General features: G+C 44.1%; 1 protein-coding gene across 15 annotated transcripts; it reads right to left on the reverse strand.

Annotated features, from left to right (window-relative positions):
• Nucleotides 1-4,510: 4,510 nt before the first annotated feature.
• NFYA (nuclear transcription factor Y subunit alpha) lies at nt 4,511-22,464 on the reverse strand. Of its 15 annotated transcripts, none has more exons than XM_056511608.1 (10): nt 22,278-22,459; nt 19,831-19,918; nt 17,627-17,710; nt 14,569-14,715; nt 12,015-12,146; nt 11,283-11,388; nt 10,698-10,864; nt 9,522-9,695; nt 8,727-8,828; nt 4,511-7,392 (listed from the first exon to the last, which is right to left on the reverse strand). In XM_056511608.1, the coding sequence occupies exons 2-10, from the start codon at nt 19,903-19,905 to the stop codon at nt 7,339-7,341; spliced, it is 1,041 nt and encodes a 346-aa protein (XP_056367583.1). In that variant the 5' UTR covers nt 19,906-19,918; nt 22,278-22,459; the 3' UTR covers nt 4,511-7,338. The 15 variants fall into 15 exon arrangements, with proteins under 15 accessions (XP_056367583.1, XP_056367584.1, XP_056367582.1 ...); XM_056511609.1 differs by having other exon boundaries at nt 17,627-17,707; nt 22,278-22,444; XM_056511607.1 differs by having other exon boundaries at nt 17,624-17,707; nt 22,278-22,444.
• Nucleotides 22,465-22,491: the final 27 nt, after the last annotated feature.

Genomic DNA, 22,491 nt, shown 5'->3' on the forward strand with positions numbered 1-22,491 from the left:
GCTTGGTGTGGATTCCTGCAGGGCAGCAGGTCACAGTGGTGTCCCAGGGTGATGCTTGGAGCACCCTGGAGTGTTCAGAACATCCAGGAGCAGCACAGCCCAACCTCTCATTGCCCACAGAAGCAATGACTGAAAAGTGCTTAATTAATTACACTTTTGGGTTCTCACTTTTAGAGGAGCTCTGTGTTTTGTCCAGAAATTGAAATTCATGGTGGGACATCTGGCAACCTAATGTCTGTCCCTCCCACCACTGTGAGGTTCTCAGTCTTCATTCAGCAACTTTTGGGGAAGAAAATCTGTGTTTGTCCAGACAGGTGAGCTGCTCTACGACTGCATCCACAGAGAGGAATTTGCCATCTGAAATAAAATATCTCCGAGGAAATAAAAAGAAATTAATTAATAATTGACTGATTACCATCAAAGATAATTTGGTGGGATTGTATTAATCAAAACCAAATGGGTTTGGGACAGGAATATTTCTGGGGCTGGTTCTGTCTTTCCCTTCCTCTGTTCCTGTTCTGGGTGACCTGGACACACCATGGGGATGTTTTTTCCTGTCTTCTCCCCCTGATGAATCACAACTTGAGGTTCATCAGGACTTTTGGGGCTTTTTGCAAAAAAATTAAGTAAAAAAAAAGGGAACTCCTTGTCTCTCAGTGCTCCCATCCTGTGAGAGCCAACAGGAAACTCCAACCCCATGGTGCAAAATCTGTCCCAAATTCAAATTAACTCTGATCAAAGGCTCATTAAAGCAGGAGGGACTGGAATGATGAATGAGTTCTCATGGAGTATGATTAGAGTGCAGAAAAAAAAAGCAAAAAAAGCTGAGAAAGCTCCAACTTAATGACTCAGGACAAGATCATCTCAGGAGCCATTCCCAGGGGAGAAACAAACTGAGGAACAGCATCGAGCTGGAAGTTTGGGCTGAGTTAATCAGAGAGTGAATGATCTTCTGAAAGTCAGCAATTTCTCACCACTTGACAAGAAAAATTACAGGTCAGTGCTAAAGAGCTCTGTTCAGGCCCTGGAAATTTCCTGAGGCACAGATAATTCCTGAATTTCTTTTCTTTTTTTTTTTTTTTTTAACAGATTTTTGATACGTGCTAATGGGATAAATAAATTGGAGCCAACTGGTGGAGGGGGGAGCCTGGCTTGGCTTCATTGATAAATTAAATTTTATATTTGCACCAGCAGATGGGATAGGCTGGGAAAAATCTGAATCTTTGCTGGAGGAAAATTCTCTGATTTTTCAGTAGCAGAAATCCCCAGGGATGGATTGAAGTGGGAAAATCATCTGCTCCTTGTTGGTTCTGTTTTCCAAGGGGAAGATCAAAGATAAACCCTGAGAAGGGCCAGTGGATCCCAGAGGGGGATGGTGGCTCTGCAGGGAGGGGATCCTGCCTTGTCTCCATTTTCTTCTGTCTTCACTCAGAGCCAGGATTTAAAAAACACAAAGGAAACGAATTTTCTCGTGTTCAGGCTCGATTTATTAAATCTTATCTAAAGCACAGAAAGTTCAGCAACCCTTCTAGCTAAAAGTGAGCAAAATGGAGATGAATCCAGCTGCCACAAGGTCTCTGAAAACTCAACAGTCAGAGAATTAACACCTAAATTATTTATCCTTTTAACCCAATAACCAAACTCCTGTGACCCTCAGTGTGACACTGACTGACCAACCAGAAACTAGGAAGAAGAAGGAAGAAGAGAGAAAAAAACAACACCCAAAATCCCCCATCTTGTCCCAAATATATTTTTTATACTATTTTTTTTTTTTATACTATAAAAACCTCTAATTTAAATCCCATTTTCACCATGTGAAATCACACAGATCTGTTTCACTGCACACTCGTGATTTTAACAACATCACTAAAAATTTTGGAAGCTTCTCCAAGGCCTCAGGCCAGAAGAAGAATTCTCCAGGGGTTCAGTGCTGGAAAACACAGAAATCTCAAAAATCCCAGATTTTTGGGATCCAACCCTGCTTCTTTCTGTGCTGATCATTAACTGGCCCTGGATCTGCAGGAACATCAAATCTTCATCCCAGGAGAACTTTGTACCTCCAACCACCCCAAATATTTCCTGTGCTGACTCTGCCCAGCCCCTTAAACCTTAGGAAGTGCAGTTTGTGCAAGTTCCCTTAACATCTCTGAGCTCACATTCCCTTTTGCCACACATCCTCTCTGCTCTTCCCCAATTTCACCAGACAAGGAGGAAATATTTGCAGCTGATATTCAGAAGCCAAAACCACTGCACGTAAAACCACCAAAGAAAGGAGATAAATTCCCTGGAAAATAAGAAAACTGCATTTTTCTAACAGGAAAAAAAAAAAAAAAAAAAAAAAAAAAAGTGTGGTGTATTTGCTTTTCCAAATTATTTTTAAATTCAGGGAGCTATAAACCCAAATAAAGGAAATGGATGTGTCTGGCAGCACAGCCAGGCCAATGAGCTGCTTCCTCTGCACTTAAATCACAGAAAAAAAAAATTAATTACTGCCCATTCTGACAAGATTCAGCAAAGTGGTAAAAATCTGCTTTATTTTAAACCTATGAGGTTTTTCCCTGGGCTTCAGAGAGAAAAACAACACATTTGACATGTTCTAATAAACAAGAGGCTTCTTAGAAAATATTTGTCTCCTTTATAATGTGAACTGTCATCAGCTTGAGCTCCTGGGGTGGAATTTACACTCCAAGGTATTGACTTGTTTTACAAAGAAATAACTCTGTTTGTTGTTTATTAACACACACCCAGGATAAATCCAGCTTGACTTTATTACAAATTACACAGAATCCTCTGATCACAGTGATTTGAGCAAACCTCCCTCAGGGATTGTGGATAAATCCCCAAATTCAGCTGACTGAGATTTCCCTCTTAATTCCATGAGCTGGAGACTGAGGATGCAGAAAAAGGGCACAAAAATGGGTTTAATTTTTGGATATCAAGATTGCAGGATGGATGGCAGGGGAGGGAAGGAAGGTGAAAAAGCAGAAAAATAAATCCATGGGTTGGATAAACTCTGTGAGAGTTCTGAAGGTGAGGCTGAGAGAGAAAAGTAAATTCTGTTGGCTGCTTTGCTGTGGCCACCAAAAAAACCAATTTTTTCACCATTATATCCCAGATGGTTTAATTATTTTACTGCAAATTGTCTGAAATAAACAAAAACAAAAAGCTAGAAAATGACATCATAATAGCTAAAGAAACTGATTTCTGATTTCCTTGCGTGATTGTTCTCCTCATTTCCTGTCCCAGCTTCCCACTCTCTGATCTTACACTGTCATTTCCTTCCTTTTTGGTTTGTTGGGTTGGTTTGGGTTTTTTTTTTTTCTGTCATCATCACGGTATTGACCAATTCTGGAAAGATTTCATGACTGCTCTGTGTGCTCTGGGGGTTTGGAGTTTGTACCATGAATTATTTCTGATATTGCTGTGAGAGTGCAGATCCAGTCCTGGGGAGAGCAACACGGCCAGAGGAATTACAGGAGACTGGGAAATTCTTAAATCTTTCAAAACTCACCCAAATCCTCCTAAGAAAAAAATTTTTTTTGGTGCCAAAACACAGAAATAAGCTCATTCTGAGGGTCTTCATCCAGCTGTGTTCAGGCTAAAAATGATAATGACAGTCTGAAAAATGAAGTTTATTTTTTGGGTGATTTTTAAAGGTTTAATAAAAGATAATAACAGACAAACAATAAAGCAAAAATGCTGGTTGCTTGGTGTTCAGCCAAGAGCACACTTTTTAAATTTTTTATCCTGTTGCATATTCATAGAGCTGTTAAACATTTTTGAACTTTTCTATAAACTATTTTTCATATTCCAGGAACTGTTTTACATGGCTTATTCCTGAGTTTCCATCCTTGAGCCAGGATTGGGATTTCCATCCATCCCTGGGACAGGATTGGGATTTCCATCCATCCCTGGTCAGGATTGGGATTTCCATCCATCCCCTGACCAGGATTGGGATTTCCATCCATCCCTGGGACAGGATTGGGATTTCCATCCATCCCTGGGTCAGGATTGGGATTTCCATCCATCCCTGATCAGGATTGGGATTTCCATCCATCCCTGTGCAGAATTGGGATTTCCATCCATCCCTGTGCCAGGATTGGGATTTCCATCCATCCCTGAGCCAGGATTGGGATTTCCATCCATCCCTGGTCAGAATTGGGATTTCCATCCATCCCAGTGCCAGGATTGGGATTTCCATCCATCCCAGTGCCAGGATTGGGTTTTCCATCCATCCCTGGTCAGGATTGGGATTTCCATCCATCCCTGTGCCAGGATTGGGATTTCCATCCATCCCTGAGCCAGGATTGGGATTTCCATCCATCCCTGGTCAGAATTGGGATTTCCATCCATCCCAGTGCCAGGATTGGGATTTCCATCCATCCCAGTGCCAGGATTGGGTTTTCCATCCATCCCTGGTCAGGATTGGGATTTCCATCCATCCCATCCATCCCAGCCCCCCCTGCCCTCCCCACACCCCACCACAACATTCCCAACAAAGAGTAAAAACTTCTCACTTTATAAATTTTATTAGCTGGAGAGTGTACACAGTACTTACAATTGCTTCTATTAAAGACCAAAATACACTTGAAAAAATGCATCATATAAAAAAAATTAAAAACTCTGAACTATGTACAAACTTTGCCTGACATTATGTTAAGCTCAGGACCCTCCCACTCCCCTTCACAAAGAAAAGTTTATTTTTTCCCCTCTTTTTAACATGCAGGGCCTTAAAGCCATTTTAGCATCACTTGAGGACAATTTTTTTTTCCCAAATCCTGTTCTTTACACTCCTTTAAATCTGGGTTTTGATGGGTTTGATGCTTCACTGCTCTGGGTCAATCAAACACAATTCTGCCCAAGCCTCTTCTTTCATCCTCACCCATTTTTTAACTCACTCCTAAAGTGGAGTTTTTGCTCAAGTGTAGCCAATCTACAAAGAATTCTCATTTAATTACTAGGGAGGTTTGAACTGGACATGTCTCCAATGTTAACAGATTTCCCAGGAATAGAAATTGATATTTTTGGTGTTGACTGCTGGCTCCAACCTCACCAAATAAACAAAACTTTCAGCAGTGATACAGAGAACACAAAACAAATTAAAATATGACTCAGGCTTTCACATCACTATTTAAAATATTAACAATAAGACTTTCTAGAACACAAATCCATATTTCTTCACACACAACCTACAACAGAGATCAGAGAACCTAGATATGAAGGGATATTGGGAAAAAAAGTTCTTTAAGAAAATTACTCATTAAAAAAAAAAAAAACAAAAAAAAACAAAAAAACTAAATCTATGTCAGAGCAATAATCTTGCTTCCCAAACTTCCAGCTCTCAAAAAGGTGTTTCAGGACAGATTTACCCTCAACTGAAGAGCAAAAAACATCATGGAGAGGCTCTTACTCCAGCACACAAATATTCCACCAACAAAATGTACAGATGCTCCAAAAAAAAAAAAAAATAAAAATATTTACAGTAATGCTGCAAACCCAACTAAAATCCCTTAAGGAGCTGCAGGTCCCTGAAATGGGGGAGATCCCAGGAAATGCTGGAGGAGGAAATCCAAGAGAGGAAAACTGGGCAAGGATTTAAGGCAGAAACAACCAGAAGCCAGAGATGCTCAAAATGCCCTTGAAATGATTAGAAAGAAATCCTAATTAAGAGGTGTAAGCAGAGTGTCAGATCTGGTCTAACTTAGGACAAAAATTGAAGAGAAGTTTCTTTTCCCCAGCTGTGGGGACACAGAATTCCCAGCAGGGAGCTGAGATGCATTTAGAGATGCAGCTGCAAATTCCAAATTCTTCTGCTGCTCCCACAGGACAAGGATCCAACATTTCTCCTCCACATTCTCAGCTTTAATATTTTTCTTTCATCCAAAGGAAATAAGAATTTTCCAGGCTCTGTTCTTTTGTATCCTCCCACTTTGTCTTTTTTTCCAGTAAATGGGAGAACATGGGAAGGAGGAAATAAAATTTTCAAGCTGCATTTTGTCACTTGAAATCAGCATTCACTGAATTTAATGAACCCAGTCTCACTCATCCTTGGCTGAATTTCCTCATTCTTCAGCTTCACCCAGCAACATTCCCAACTCCAAACTTCACTGCTGTGATCCAGTTTGGAAAATTGGAAACTCTGGGACTCTAGCAGGCAGATGATCCCCAGAGCAGCTGGGTAATTCATCAAGGTGGGAGGGGACAGGAGGGAAATGGGGAGAAATCACCTGTTAAATGTTTTTAACTACTGCTCCCATCACCAAAATTCAAATTATAAAAGAAGAGCAGGCTTAGAATCCAAATTAAAGCTCTGTTCTGTGGAGATGCTCAGCCTAAAGCCAGCTGTAGGTCATGGAAAAATTCTAATTTTTAATAATATAACTATTGCTCCTTCACTAAGTGCCACTTTTGATTTTATTTTTTTTAAGAGCTTAATTTGTAAAAAGCATGAAAAGTTCATCAATATCTGCCTTCATCTGCTGAGTCCTTCAGGTACCTGAGGCTGAGCTGTCCTGAATCCTCCATCCCTCACTCTGGAACTGCAGAACTGATTTAGGCATCAGCAGTTCCATCCCAGCCAGGTGCCACCACAGGCACTGAGGGTTCCACATCTCCTGGAGGAGCCATGGGTTCAGGTGAGAAAGATTTTAAAACAAAAACAACAACAACAACAACAAAAAAATCCTTTGGGAAGAGACTCACTTAAAACTTTCAATCCTTTTTTATACTTGCATCCAGTTTTCTTCCAAAGCAACAAATACTGGCAATGAACATCCAAAACCACCCAGAGCCAATCCCCCCACAAATCCCTCTCCCACCCCACTTGCAACAGAGACACAACACATCAAGTCCTGCAGTAATCTTGACTATTTCTAGCATTGATTGGATGGCTGAACCTTTCCCAGAGAAGAGTTTTCTTTACACATTTACAAGGTGGAATTGGAAAGAATCCCCCCTCAGTCTCTGCCAGGGTCTGAAGTGCAAGAGCAGAGCCCAGCTCAGGGAAAACCAAGTCCAAAGGGGGTGAGGAGTGGATGGAATAACAAATCTCTGCTGGGCAAACACAGCCTGTGGAGCTGGAATCTGTCCCTGCACAGGGCTGAGCTGCACCAGCCACTGGGGCTGAGCTGGGAAAAGGGAGGGAAAGCAAAGGGATGAGTGCTCAGACTCTGAACTCCCTGTGCTGGAGCAGGACAGGGCACCAAGAAGTCTGGAAGGTTCTGCTGGCACCTCGTGGTGCTGGCTCTGTGGAAAAGGAAAAATCCCACTCCAGGATTCACTGGACACTCTGGGCAGGCAGGACAGGCTGGCAGCAGGGATGGGAATTCCCTTCAGGGGTTAGGAGACTCTGATCATCTGTGTCATTGCTTCCTCGTTGGTTTGGCTTGGATCCTGCAGACACAAAAGGTTGGAAATTTTGGAAATTCCACGTTTTTCCATGAAGCAGAGAGAATCACACACAAGTACCAGGAGGAGACACTCCTGCACTTCTCTTGATCTCCAAAAATGTCCTGTATTTCCTGGGTTTTACAGGCCAGGGACACAAAAATCCTAATACCTCCCAGGAATTTGTAATTTCTGGTATTTAGGAATGATTTTAGATCAAAATAAGAAACACTCCCTAAAGGTACAGGACTGCCCTGAACAACCACAGAATCTCTTCATTCTATTCCATTTTTCCTTTGAAAAATGCACCTTTTATGCAAATCAAGATGCAGCTAAGAATCAGATATTCCCATTTTTCAATTTTCCACCAGATATAAAGAAAAAGTGCCTCTACCTTTAATTCATATCCTGAAAACACCCCAGCACCCAACCAGAAAGGGTGTTTGTTAAACACAGAATGTTTGTGTACAAAGTGAACACACTTCTATCCACATTTATTGTCATTTAACTCCTCAGGGCAAACACCCCCTGCTCTCCACAGGGAGTTTTTATTCTCAAAGCTTGGAATAAATTTAAAGTCAGAGAAAGCTGAGGGGCAGCAGTTAAAAAAAAATCAGAGGGAGGGAGAGACAAGGGTCAGCAGCCAAGCCCAAAAACCCAAACAAAGCAGCACAGGCAGCTGGGATGTGTGTCCTGAAGGGCTGAGGGGGGATTTGCCCCAGCCCCACTCACCTGTATGTGGGGCTGTCCTGTTCTTTGGGCTGAGAGGGGATTTACCCCAATTTGTGCTGAGAGGGGATTTGCCCCAGTTTGGGCTGAGAGGGGATTTGCCCCAGTTTGGGCTGAGAGGGGATTTACCCCAAACCCCACTCACCTGCATGTGGGGCTGTCCTGTTCTTTGTGCTGAGAGGGGATCTGCCCCAGTTTGGGCTGAGAGGGGATTTGCCCCAGTTTGGGCTGAGAGGGGATCTGCCCCAGTTTGGGCTGAGAGGGGATTTGCCCCAGCCCCACTCACCTGCATGTGGGGGCTGTCCTTTTCCTTGTGCTGAGGGGATTTACCCCAGCCCCACTCACCTGCATGTGGGGGCTGTCCTGTTCTTTGTGCTGAGAGGGGATTTACCCCAGTTTGGGCAGAGGTGATTTGCCCCAGCCCCACTCACCTGCATGTGGGGACTGTCCTTTTCCTTGTGCAGAGGGGATTTACCCCCAGCCCCACTCACCTGCATGTGGGGACTGTCCTTTTCCTTGTGCTGAGGGGATTTTATCCAACCCCACTCACCTGCATGTGGGGGCTGTCCTTTTCCTTGTGCTGAGAGGTGATTTTACCCAACCCCACTCACCTGCATGTGGGGGCTGTCCTTTTCCTTGGGGGAGAAGAAGCGCCCGCCCTCTCCCCGTTTGCGCGCCATGGCGTGCCGGTGCCGGGACTCGTGCAGGTATTTCTGAGGGGAAGGAGCAGGTGAGGCAGCAGCCACACAGATTCCCACTCTCTGCTTTTCCAGAGGAAATTCCCACTCCCTATCAATCCCCTATCCCACAGACTCCCAGTCACTGCTTTCCCAGAGGAAATTCCAACTCCCCATCCAAGTCCCTGCACCACAAACTCCCAGACTCTGCTTATCCAGAGGAAATTCCCAGTCCACATCCATCCCCTATCCCACAGATTCCCAGTCACTGCTTTCCCAGGGAAAATTTCCATTCCCCATCCATCCCCTCCAACAGATTCCCACTCACTGCCTCTCCAGAGGAAATTCCCACTCCCCATCCATCCCTTATCCCAGATTCCCACTCACTGCCTCTCCAGAGGAAATTCCCACTCCCTATCCATCCCTTATCCCACAGACTCCATCTCACCACCTCTTCAGAGGAAATTCCCACCCATCCCCTGCCCCATAAACTCCGTGCTTACAGTCAGTGCACACTCTCACAAAACTCCAGACACTCCCAAAAACTCCCAAGCAAGCAGAACTACCCTCAAGGCACTTTAAAAAATTCACTCTGATGTAGCTCACGAACACCTAAACCAGTGCAAACCTGAGGAACACCAAGACTCCAACCCTCATTTTCCAGCCCAGGTGGGATTCTGTGCCTTTCTCCCAGCGCAACCCTGTGTTAAATCTGAGTTTTATCCTCACCCTTCTCTCCTTGGGGATCTTTCCCTCTGCTTCCAGCTTGGCCCGTGCCTGCCTCCTCTTCAGGATGCGGTGGTACTGCTTGGCATTGACATAGAGGGGCTCCTCCTCCAGCATCTCTGCTCCAGGCAGAGGGATCCTCTGGATGGCTGGGACTGAGCCAGCTCCAGGCACCATCTGCACACAGGAGATGCTTCAGTTCTTGCAGCTCAGCACACAAAAATGTCATTAAGCATATATAAAAACCTCATTCAAACCCCCCATGTTGAAAGAGAAAGTGGGTTTGGCTCAGGTAATGCAGCTGCTTAAATGAAAGGAGCAATAAAGCTGTTCTCAAACTGCAGAGCCAATTAAATCAATCCTTTATCAGTTCTGCTGGGTTTTCCTGATAAAGGGAAAATTTCAATACAATTCCTTGACTGTGCTGCTGCTTCTTGGACAAACAAACAGGACATGGCCAGTGCTTCCCTTTCTTTTGGATTATCTCTTATTTCAATTATTTCATTCTGGAGCATCTCTAAGCCAACACTGAAGAGCTGCTGACATCTAGTGGGGACCAACAACATTAAAAAGGCTCACACTACAAAGAAATAGGAACTGGCAGGAAAAATCTCTATAAAGGATGGAAACAAATCCTAAGGGATCCTCAAGAAATCCAGAAGTGACTCAATCTATTTTAACCTTTGCTCATCAGCTCAGTTTGGATTTCAGTTTCTAGATTTCTGAGCTGCTGTGGGAGAAAGAAAACCCAGAGCAAAGATCACAGCAGGATCCAGACCTCTGAAGCTGAAAATTTGTATTGTTTAAACTTTAAACTGATGGAACTTCCAGAGAGGACTGACCACAGTATCTGAATCTCAGCCAAGAGTTTTTCAGGATGGTTTGGGTTGGAAGGGGTGTTAAGGATGCCCCAATTCCCACCTTGTGCCATGGGTGGGGGCACATTCCACTATCCCAGGGTGCTCCAGCCTGGCCTTGGGCACTCCCAGGGATGGAGCAGCCACAGCTTCTCTGTGCCAGGGCCTGCCCACCCTGCAGGGAGGAATTCCCTCCCAGCATCCCACCCAACCCTGCCCTCCTTCCACCTAAAGCCATCCCCACTGTCCTACCCCTACCCCTGTGAAAATCCTGCTAGATTTGAGTACAAAGCTCAGCCTGCAGAGGGAATTTCACACCTACCATGACCATTCCCCCTGAATTGACCACGTTCCCAGCCACTGGCAGTGTCACTGTCACCGTGCCCTGGCCACTGCTGGTGGTGTTGGTGTTGGCTCCTGTTTGGACAATCTGGGCTCCAGCCAGGCTGGCTGCAGGAATGGTGATCATGCCTGTAACAGGGACTGTAACTTTAAGGAAGTAGAACAAAAAAAGGAAAGAGAAAAAAAAAAAAAAAGAAAAGAAAAGAAAAAAGAAAGAAAGAAGAACATGCACACAAAAAGAAGGGAACAGCATTAGTCCCACTTCTGTGTTTTACTCATTCATCCTTCCAAAACATGCAGAGAGTCAGGAAAGTGCTGAAGTGAGGGATTCAATTCCATCAGAATTCCTGCTTTTTGCATTCATAACCTCACTGTGAGTAACCATGTACTCTTGAGGTGGAAAAGCAAAATTAAAGGGTTTTATTCCACCAATCCTTGCCAGAGACAAGGAGATTTTCTGTTTCTGGGGGAAGAACCCTGGAGAGAATTCCTGCAGAGCACACAAACACCTCAAGAAATTAAAAGCCTCTCCAAGAGGTGTCCTGGCTCCTGCCAGCCCTCCTACCTTGCTGCAGGATGGTGCCATCAGCATTCACAGGCTGGTACACGATGGTCTGGCCCTCAGCAGCCTGGGCAACCTGCTGGCCTTGAACTGCAATCTGCTGCTGGGTCTGAACAAAACAAAGAGCACAAAAATGTCACACATTTTTCCTTTTTTCCAGTGTTTACAATTCCTGAATGAACACATGGTGCTTGAGGTGTTCCAGGTGTTTATTTCTGTTGCCTCATTAGCAGCAGTAAGAAAAGGCTGGAGCACAGAGCAAATACCTGGAGATCAAACACCTGAAGCACATGGAAGATGTTTTTTTCCAACAGTTCAACAATGAAAAAAAAATAAAGTCTAGGTTTCCTGTCTCACTATGAACCAGAACTGTTCTGCTCCAAAAGCATCAGCAGAAACCCCAGGTGTGACTGGACTACTGCACACAATGGCCCAAGTATGGAATTAGCAATGCTTCATGTTTTCAAAATTCAACAAAGAGACAAAAACAACCACGAACCAATAAAATACAGAAACACGATGGAGAAACACATGCAATCTACATTTTCTGCCCCAGAGTCATGTATGAAACACTACAACAACATGACACTTATTCATTCTCAAGTTCTCCTCAATATTAATAATTCCAATTTTTTTTTTATTTATTTTTTTTTTAACTTAACCACATCTTAAGTAATTTGTCAAGTTTCTCTTCCTGCTGCTCTGCAGAAAAGCCTTTCATGCTGGTGCAGTTACCTGTGTCTGGCCAGCAGTAACTGCAGTCTGGGGCTGCTGTATAATGATCTGCTGGGTCTGGCCCTGCTGCCCCTGTACCTGCACAGCCTGCCCACCTTGAATCTGAATCTGACCTGGCTGGACCAACTGAATCTGTGGAAGAAAGAGTCAGAAAGGAACATTAACTATGCCTCTGATTTCTCCCTCCTCACCTCAGCATGACCAAGTCACCTCTGAGGGTGATTTAGTGTTGCACAGAAAAAGGAAGCAGCCAGTTTTTCTCTTTTTTTTCCAGTTGAAAAAGAGGAGTTTGAATGGATTGCTGCTTGTGACACAGGGAGCAGTGTGCTGTGTCACTGTGCTCCAGCAGCCCTGCACTGCTTACACAATAAATCACTCAGGAGAAATCAATTATTCACATCCACTGGGAACAAATAGGTGGAAGAGGAGGACTAAGATTTAAGACATCTGTGGGGTGTTAATTATATCTGGGATATATCAAGCTGTCCTCAGCTTTGCAGAGTCTTTGCACCACTGTGGAACATTCTTAGATTAAAAAAGAAAAGCTGGGATATGGTTTGGAGTTGGTGTTTAAAAACACAGTTATGGATTTTCCTCCATCAACCAGACTGAGAAGAACCTCATACAAATTACAGTGGTTTTCAACAAAGGAAATATTAAATAAACCTCTCAAAACACCAAGAAATCATTTGCCTTCCTGGACTGTGCTGGATTCATAAATCCCATCCAAGATCATCAGGACACTTTCATTATGCCATGGTTACAGTTCTTCCTTTGTTTTTGAGGAACATTTCAACCATCTCCTTTTAAATAAGTAATTATTGCCAAAAAATCCGTTTTCTATACTCCTTCACTATTGCCTTCTGTGCAACAGGGATGTTTAAATTCCCCTTCAGCCATCACATATTAAAGATGCTCAAGCACAAGTTACTTGCAAGAAACCTTCTTAAATCATTTTGTTTCAAATCCTCTTTCTGAGCCATAAATGGAACAGGCAGCAGATCCCCAGCTACATTGCAAAGGCCAGATAAAATATCCCAACAAACAAAAACCCTGCTCTGGTATCCCTGCCTATGGCAGGGGGTGCTACTGGATGAGCTCTGAGGTCTCATCCAACCCAAATCATTCCATGATGAAAAACCCCAAACCAACCCAGCTGTGTTTTAGCATTGATCTAAAACCTTTGCTCCAGGCCATAAAACATAAAAATTGAGTTTATAAAGGACTTGCACTCGTTCCCACCACACCAGAGCCACCAACCACCACCTCTGGCTGGTTTTGGGGTGCTGAGCAGAGCTCTGTGTGGCAGTGGCTGCACCCCAGAGTGTCCCCAGGCTGTGCAGTGCCCCAAGGCTGTTGGGTTTTACCCTTTTCTGACCCAGAGATGGGGCAACTGAGAGGTGTTTTAAAAAGCTTTTATTCCATTTTCAGTCTGATATCAAGGGTGAGACAATGCGGATGTTATAATTCGCTCCATCAAAATCAGAAGCAAATTATTTCCTAATTACAACACACTATAAACATTTCTTGGCCTATCAGCTTTGGTCACATCATGCTGCAAAATGCCTTAAAGCCAATCATCCAAAATCACCCCAAAGCATCTTTCATAGTTCTATTTCTATAGAAACAGAGTCTTATTTAGTTTTATTTGCAGGGCCATCCTATGAAACTTTTTTCTTAGCTCCACTTTTTTTCCTCAACAACATCTGTCCTATTCCATGGCATTTTTTAGTGAGCATTTCTTATATCCAAGATCTCCTCTTACATTCCATTGCATTTCTGAGTCAGCACTTCTTATGTCCAAGATCTCCTTTCTTATATTCCATTGCATTTCTGAGTCAGCATTTCTAATCTCCAAGACTTCCTATCTTATATTCCATGGCATTTTTTAGTGAGCATTTCTTATGTCCAAGATTTCCTATATCATATTCCATGGCATTTTTAAGTGAGCATTTCTTATGTCCAAGATTTCCTTTCTTATATTCCATGGCATTTCTGAGTCAGCATTTCTTATGTCCAAGATTTCCTATCTGACATTCCATGGCATTTTAAGTGAACATTTCTTATGTCCAAGATTTCCTATCTGACATTCCATGGCATTTTAAGTGAACATTTCTTATGTCCAAGATCTCTTATCTGATATTCCATGGCATTTTAAGTGAACATTTCTTATGTCCAAGATCTCTTATCTGATATTCCATGGCATTTTAAGTGAACATTTCTTATGTCCAAGATCTCCTATCTGATATTCCATGGCATTTCTGAGTCAGCATTTCTTATCTCCAAGATCTCATTTCTTATATTCCATTGCATTTTTAAGTGAGCACTTCTTATGTCCAAGATCTCATTTCTTATATTCCATTGCATTTTTAAGTGAGCACTTCTTATCTCCAATATCTCATTTCTTACATTCCATTGCATTTCTGAGTCAGCATTTCTCATCTCCAACACCCACCACATCCCTTATCAAACACCCTGCTTGCACACAGATGTGTGAGCCCTCTGGCAGGCCCTGAGAGCTCTCCCAAGCCCATTTCCCAGGCTGGTGTCTCACCTGCTGCAGCCCCTGTGTGCCAGACACAGGCACCTGCATGATGGTCTGGCCCTGGCCCCCAGGCACAGCCTGCACCATGATGGGCTGGCCCGTGGAGGTGATGAGCTGCCCCCCGCTCACCTGCACCATCAGAGGCTGCCCCTGCACCTGCAAGGACAAAAAAACAATGAAAAGCCTGCAGAGCCCAGCTGGGGGCACAGGGATGGGCACTGCAGGATGTGCTCTGGCTTTGGGGAATCCTCTGCTGCTCCTGCGCTCCAGTTGTTACATGAAAACCGCATTTTCCAGCCACAGCCACTGAATTCATGCACAGCCCAAGAGCAAAGTGGGATAAAAACTTTAATGTTCACCTCAAAATTATTGGTTTTTATTGAACTCTGTTCTAACAGGGAGGTTCTGAGGAAATTCAGTATTCACCTCAAAATTATTGTTTTTTTATTGAGGTTCTTATTTAGAGAACTCTGTTCTGTCAGGGAGGTTCTGAGGAAATTCAGTATTCACTTCACAATTATTATTTTTAATTAATGTCCTTAGAGAACTTTGTTCTGTCAGGGAGGTTCTGAGGAAATTCAGTATTCACCTCAAAATTATTGTTTTTTTATTGAGGTTCTTATTTAGAGAACTCTGTTCTGTCAGGGAGGTTCTGAGGAAATTCAGTATTCACTTCACAATTATTATTTTTAATTAATGTCCTTAGAGAACTTTGTTCTGTCAGGGAGGTTCTGAGGAAATTCAGTATTCACCTCAAAATTATTGTTTTTTTATTGAGGTTCTTATTTAGAGAACTCTGTTCTGTCAGGGAGGTTCTGAGGAACTTCAGTATTCACCTCCCAATTATTGTTTTTATTGAGGTTCTTAGAGAACTCTGTTCTAACAGGGAGGTTCTGAGGAACTTCAATATTCACCTCCCAATTATTGGTTTTTATTGAGGTTCTTATTTAGAACTCTGTTCTGATAGGGAGGTTCTAAGCAAATTCAGTATTCACTTCACAATTATTATTTTTTTATTGAGGTTCTTATTTAGAGAGCTCTGTTCTAAAAGGGAGGTTCTGAAGAACTTCAATATTAACCTCACAATTATTGTTTTTATTGAGGTTCTTATTTAGAACTCTGATATGTAGGTTCTGAGGAAATTCAGTATTCACTTCACAATTATTATTTTTTTATTGAGGTTCTTATTTATTTATATTCTTATTTATTTATTTATTTATTTAGAACTCTGTTCTGATATGGAGGTTCTGAGGAAATTCAGTATTCACCTCCCAATTATTATTTTTATTGAGGTTCTTATTTAGAACTCTGTTCTAACAGGGAGCTCTGAGGTGGTTTCAGCTCTCTCCAATTTCATGCCTACAATGTTCCCATTTTCAAACTGACACAGAGCATGGGATGTGCTGAGAGAAACTCTCTGTGGTTATTGAGGGAAATTGTAACTGGAGCAACACAAAATGGAGTTCAGGGAGGAAAAGAAGTGGGATGAGCAGCAACCACTTCTGGGCCCAAAAAGGCTTAGACTGGAACTATAAATAAATATAAATAATATATAAATATAAATATAAATATATAAATTACTTATAAATTATTTATAAATTATTTATTAAATATAAATATAAATATAAATATAAATATAAATATAAATATAAATATAAATATAAATATAAATATAAATATAAATATAAATATAAATATAAATATAAATATAAATATAAATATAAATATAGTGTGAGGGCCCTGGCACAGCTGCTCAGAGAAGCTGTGGCTGCCCCTGGATCCCTGGAAGTGTCCAAGGAGGGGCTTGGAGCAGCCTGGGATAGGGGAAGGTGTTGGGGTTGGAACTGGGTGAACTTTAAGGTCCCTTCCCACCCAAACCAGTCTGGGATTCTGTGGTCACTTTGGCCTGAGAATCTCTGGAATTTTGGACCTGGGAAAAGAAGAACAAGGGGAAAACCTCCCTCTCTGTTTGAACCCCCTCACCTGCCACATCCCCAAATTCCCCAAAAACATCTTGAAAAAATGCTCTACCTTCAAGGCTTAAATGCAAAATGAGTCTCATGAACTCAGGGATGACAAAATCTGGTTTGTTTAGGAACAAGAACATCACAATGTGGTAAAGTCAGAGAGTTCCTGGGGGTGAGGAGGCAAATCCTGCCCTGGGAATTTGAGTTTCCAGGTCCCCACTCTGTCCCTCAGCCCTGAGGGAGGAGCATGCTCAGGTCAGCAGAGAAGCACAGGCAGCAGCACAATATCCAAGAAGCAGAAAGGAAAACAAGACATTCCAGGATTTTTGTTAATGGATCAGAGCAAGGCAAAATAGAAAAAAAAAATTAAAAATAAAAATAAAAATGGTGGGGAGAACATAACAACAACCAGAGGCCCCAGTGAGCCCAGCAATCCAAGTCAGGCAGTTTTTGAGATGTGAACTCTGAACATAAAAAATGCTGTGTTCATTCTGCACCTGGCAGGGCCATTGCAGCCCCTTGGAACCTCAGTGCCCTGAAGAATTACAAACCAAACCAGAACACTGAGCCCAAAACTGCCCAGGGTCTGACAACTGCTCTGCAAAGGGCTCCTGGAAAGCCTGGGGGAGTAAAGGAGGCTGCAAGACAGGAAATACTTCACACTGAAACAAAAAAAAAATATTTCCAAACTGTCCTTGCTGTTTGGATTCACGTGGACAGGTCAATAAGAAATTGGATGTCTCAGTGCCACAGAGGCCAATCCTGTGCCCTTCAGGTGAGAGGGTTCCACTGTCCAAGCTCTCTCTGTCTCATGCAGTGAAAGCAGAGCCCAGAACCATTTCCTTGGAATCACAGGAAATCTTTGGGGTTTATCCTGACTCATTTTGGTGTTTTTGTCATACTGAACCACAATTCCCTTCCAGAATTCCTGGCATGCACCGGGGCACTGCTCCAATCCCTACAGGCAGAGATTCCTGCTCCACATCCCCCTGCTCCTCCTGGAAACCCTGGGAAAACCCTGGGAAAACACAGCATTAGATATGTGGTGCTGGGGAGGCTCATGCAGTGCTCAGAAACACAATCAGAGAGGTCACCACTACCTGGAGGGTCTGGACTTGCTGGCCTGAGGCCGATGCCACCTGAGCCTCAGTCTGCAGCTGGACAGCTGTGACACCTCCCTGCTGCTGGGAACAGGAACAGGGAGAGCTTGAAACATGGAAATGCACAACACACTGCTGGGACAGGGGGTGGGGGTCAGGAACACTGCTCCAGCCACACCAGGAATGGGAGTTTTGGTAAAACTGAGGATGGAGATCCCTAGAATTGCACGTGGCACTGCCAGGCTCCAACATCCCAACCCACAGGGAACAGGAGGGGAAAATTCTGCAGGATTTCAAGGTTTTAGTTTTGAAGTTTCAAGCCTCAATATCCCAACTCACAGGGAACAGCAGGGAAAATTTTGCAGGATTTCAAGCTCAGTTTCAGGGTTTTAGTTTTGAAGTTTCAAGCCTCAAAATCCCAACTCACAGGGAACAGGAGGGGAAAATTCTGCAGGATTTCAAGGTTTTAGTTTTGAAGTTTCAGGCTTCAAAATCCCAACTCACAGGGAACAGGAGGGGAAAATTGTGCAGGATTTCAAGGTTTTAGTTTTGAAGTTTCAGGCTTCAAAATCCCAAATCACAGGGAACAGGAGGGGAAAATTGTGCAGGATTTCAAGGTTTTAGTTTTGAAGTTTCAGGCTTCAAAATCCCAAATCACAGGGAACAGGAGGGACCATTTTGCAGGATTTCAAGCTCAGTTTCATGGTTTTAGTTTTGAAGTTTCAGGCTTCAATATCCCAGCTCATAGGGAGCAGGAGGGAAAATTTTGCAGAATTTCAAGATTTTAGTTTTGAATTTCCAGACTTCAATATCCCAAATCACAGAGAACAGGAGGGGAAAATTTTTCAGGATTTCAAGGTTTTAGTTTCGAATTTCCAGGCTTCAATATCCCAAATCACAGGGAACAGGAGGGGAAATTTTACAGGATTTCAAGCTCAGTTTCAGGGCTTTACTCTGCTCACTGCCCAGGTCTGGCACTGTGAAGGGTTCCAGATTTTGGGCACACTGGTTTGTCCCAACAAAGCCCTTCCTGCAGCACAGGCTGAGCTCATCTCTGCCACCCCAGTGCCAGTGTCACACAGCAGTGACCCTGAGGGACAGGAGCAGACAGAGCTAAAAGCCTTTTCTATCTTTAGCCTCTAAGAGTCCCAAAATACTCTCAGTAACTGTGTTAGCATGGGGAGATGAAGCACAGCTCCCTCCCAAGTGCTGCCAAAGCCTGGTAAAACAAATTATTTTAGCAAAATGTTCCTTGTCAGACACAGGATTTAAGAAGTTTTACTGCAAATGAAAGCCAAGAGATGGTTTTATCTCAATTTTCACCTCAAAAATGTCAATAAACCAACCACATCTTTGGTTATCTGCTGCAAACAGGTATTTTGGATAATCCTGAATGTTTTAATCTCAAGTGCAATCTTGTTCTGGCTGAAAAAGTCAACACCAGGTAAAGGCAGTGGAAGGATTTGGTCCCTGCTGAGGCCAAAGCAAAGCAGATATCCCAAAAAACATCACCCAGTGGTTCAGCCCTTTGCATGGCAAACCACCAAATCCCCCTTGAATTAGGACAAAAATGCAACAAAAATTCAGCAGCAGCTGAAAATACATCCCCAAATCTGAATATGGAAAGTTTAACAGCCAAAATCAGTAATTCCTCAAAACTCAGCCCTGGTGTTTTGCACATTGAAACATGAATTTCTTCATGGATGGATGAATTCATCCAAAGGCACATGGTTGGTTGAATTCCTGCTCTGTGTGGTTGTTTTGCTCCACCTGTAGTTCTGAAGCAAAAAATCTCAATAAATGTTCATTTGATAAAGCTGGAAAAAACCTCTGTGGGCTTGAACTAAACCAATTGCAACTTTGGGAGAATTTTTCTTGTGGACAAATTATTTTTTCTGTTAATATTCTATTTCCTCCATTTTCAGAGATGTGTTAACATATTTTTATATGTCTTTACATTTTACTTTCCCTATGTCACTAACATTCTGCAAACTCCCTGCTGCACTGAAATTTGGTCACCTGCACACCTGCAATCCGATTAAAATTTTACATACATGTTTATATTTATATAAAATTTTATTTTATTTTAAAAATACACTAAGTGCATTTTAAAAACCACATTTTCTCTGCCTTCCAGGCAGGTGACAGAAGTCAGGTGAGCAGGATTGTGCTGGGTGCAATTCCCACATCCCCACATTTCGTACCTGCTGCTGGATCTGCCCTGCCTGCACCACAATCTGCTCTGTGGAGCTGCTGCTGTTGGCTGTGTACTGCTCCATGGTGCCTCAGCCCCTGCAAGACAAGCAAAAATCAGAGATCTGCTGTCCCCAGGTTCAGGAATTCCCATTTTCACCCCCCTGCAGCTGCCAAGCCAAGCAAAGCAGGAGCAGAGCTGTTCCATCTCAGCAATAAACACAGGCAGCACCTCAGGCACATCCAACCTGAGTGAGCAGCAAAACCACCTCAGTTCTGTCCAAAATTTCATGGATCCCACCAGTTCTCTGAGTCTGCACATCCTGGGCTCCAGCCTGGTGCCCACACTTGCTGGAAAACCTCAGGAAATGCAACTTTTAGGTGTGAAACCAAACTGCACCTCAGGAATTCAGCAGAGCTGTGAAGGCTTCTCTCCTCCCCACACTACACACCAAGCTCTCCTCATTTTTCTTCCCTCTCCTCCTTCTTCATGGGATGGTTTCCACCATCCCAGGTAGCTCCAGGGATCAGGGGCAGGCACAGCTCCTAACCCCAACCCAGGGTCTCCCCACCCTCACAGGGAAGAATTCCTTCCCTAAACAACTCAAAAATATCCTTCATGTATTTTGGGAACCACCAGCAGATTTCCCAGCACCTCCATCCTCTCACTGCCTCTCATTCCTTGGCCCTTTCCCTGCACTCATCAACCACACTGAGCTGAAATAAAAACATTTTTTCCTGCCACTGCTTCTCTCCTCACTGCCCCAACAGCACAATTCCTGCTGTAGTGAGGTGTTTGATTTATGCCACGACTGAACAAGTTCCTGCTACACTGCTGAAAGAAAACACAGCCTGGAAGGTTTATTTTCCAAATCTAAAGCAACAAAACCTCTGGCTCCCTCAGTTTTCCAAGGAATGCTGACAGGATTAAGTCCCAGACTCTCTGTACCCGTTGCTGTGGTTACTGCTGGTTTGAGCTCCATCCTTTGCCCATTTCCTGACACTTTTTCACAGCCAGAAGAAAAGAAGATAAATACTCTTTCTGAAAATGCTGCTCATTTCAATTTCACACTGGATACTTCATTTCTGCCTGAAATGAAAATCTTTAATTAAAACATTAACAGCTCTGTAATCCCAACAAGTTCTGGACAGGGTTCTGCCAGTGCTGGCTCCTCACCCTCCAAGGGATTATCTCACCCCCTTCATTAAATTCAGAGTAGCCAAGTTAAATATTAAAGATCAGGGATCAATCATTGGCAGAGGATGGCAGCTCCTCCCCCAGTGAGCTCATGGGCAGCTCTGGGAACCATGGACTGCTCCAGTTCCAGCAGCACACATTTATATAGACACTAGATATATTTATATTAAAATATACTGAGTTGTATGGGACTCATTAGGATCATCAGATTCCTGGTGATGCACAGGATAGCTCCAAAAATATACATAAATATTTATATGTGATAATTGATAAAAGATTCATGTTAATCATAGAAGTACTGGGGTTTGTATAAAGCAGAATACTTAGGTCTGAAATGAAGCGTGGCACTAAAGAAAGGAAAATATATGATTAAATAATTTTGTTTTAATTCCTCCTGTTATGAATATTATGTTTTCTAAATAAGTTGTTTCTACTGACAGCTTTCAAAACAACACAGCCCAGCAGATCCTGCAAAATCAGGTTTCCTGGCTTTGTGTGATCAACTGAGACCAGACTGCCTGACTCCTGCCATTCCCAATCTACCAAGAGCAGATGGTGATCTGTGGGACCTCACAAATTGTCATCCAGTGATCCACTGCTTACCTGGCAAAATTATAACAACAAAAAAATGACAATTATTGATGACCACAAGGAAACCACGCTATAAAAGGGAGCTGCAAACCAAAGTTTGGGCTGTGACCCCTCTGCCTCCCCAGCGCTGCTTGCTCTGCCTATATAAAACAAAGCAATCTAAATTTTGCTAAATTTGTTCCTCATTTATAACATATATAGATACATTATACACGTAACTTATACAAATATAGCTGCACCAGGAACACTTCCCTCGAGAAAAAAGCCACACCACGCGCGGTGCGGAGCATCCCCGTAACCGTGCCCGGTGCTCCGGGACCCGCACGAACACCCACGGCGGGCGGAACACGGGGCAGCCCGAGCACGACAGGCTGAGCTCCAACTCCTCACGGAACGCAGGAGAACGCAGCGCTGCCGGCTCAGTGCGGGAATCCCGGCACCGGACGGCGCAGCCCGGCCCTGTGTGCCCGCGGGGAGGGCGGGGGAACGGGCCGGGCCCCGCTGCAGCGCTCGGCCCCGCGCTCCCGGCCCAACCGCGCGGCCCCGAGCGCGCTGCTCGCTGCTCGCAGCCCGGCCCGGCCCGGCCCCGGTTCCCCCCTCAGCCCCTGAGTGGCCGCGGCCCCGCCAATCCCGGCGCGCGGGGGCTCCATATTGGCCGCTCGCGCTCACCGTGCCGCGCTGCCCGGTCCGCGCCCCGCGCTGATTGGCTCCGCCGCGGCGCCCCGAAACCCAATCAGCGCCCGCACTCGCCCGCCGCGCAAAATGGCGCCCAACCGCGGACAAAGGGGGCGAGGGGCGGGGCCCCGCCCGGCCGCGGCCGCCCAACCGCGCGCCTCGCCCTGCACGGCGCCGCTGCGCCTGCGTGGGGGGCGCGGCGCGCAGG

This window comes from Oenanthe melanoleuca, chromosome 26 (assembly GCF_029582105.1).
Source record: "Oenanthe melanoleuca isolate GR-GAL-2019-014 chromosome 26, OMel1.0, whole genome shotgun sequence".
In the NCBI taxonomy this organism is placed as follows: domain Eukaryota; kingdom Metazoa; phylum Chordata; class Aves; order Passeriformes; family Muscicapidae; genus Oenanthe; species Oenanthe melanoleuca.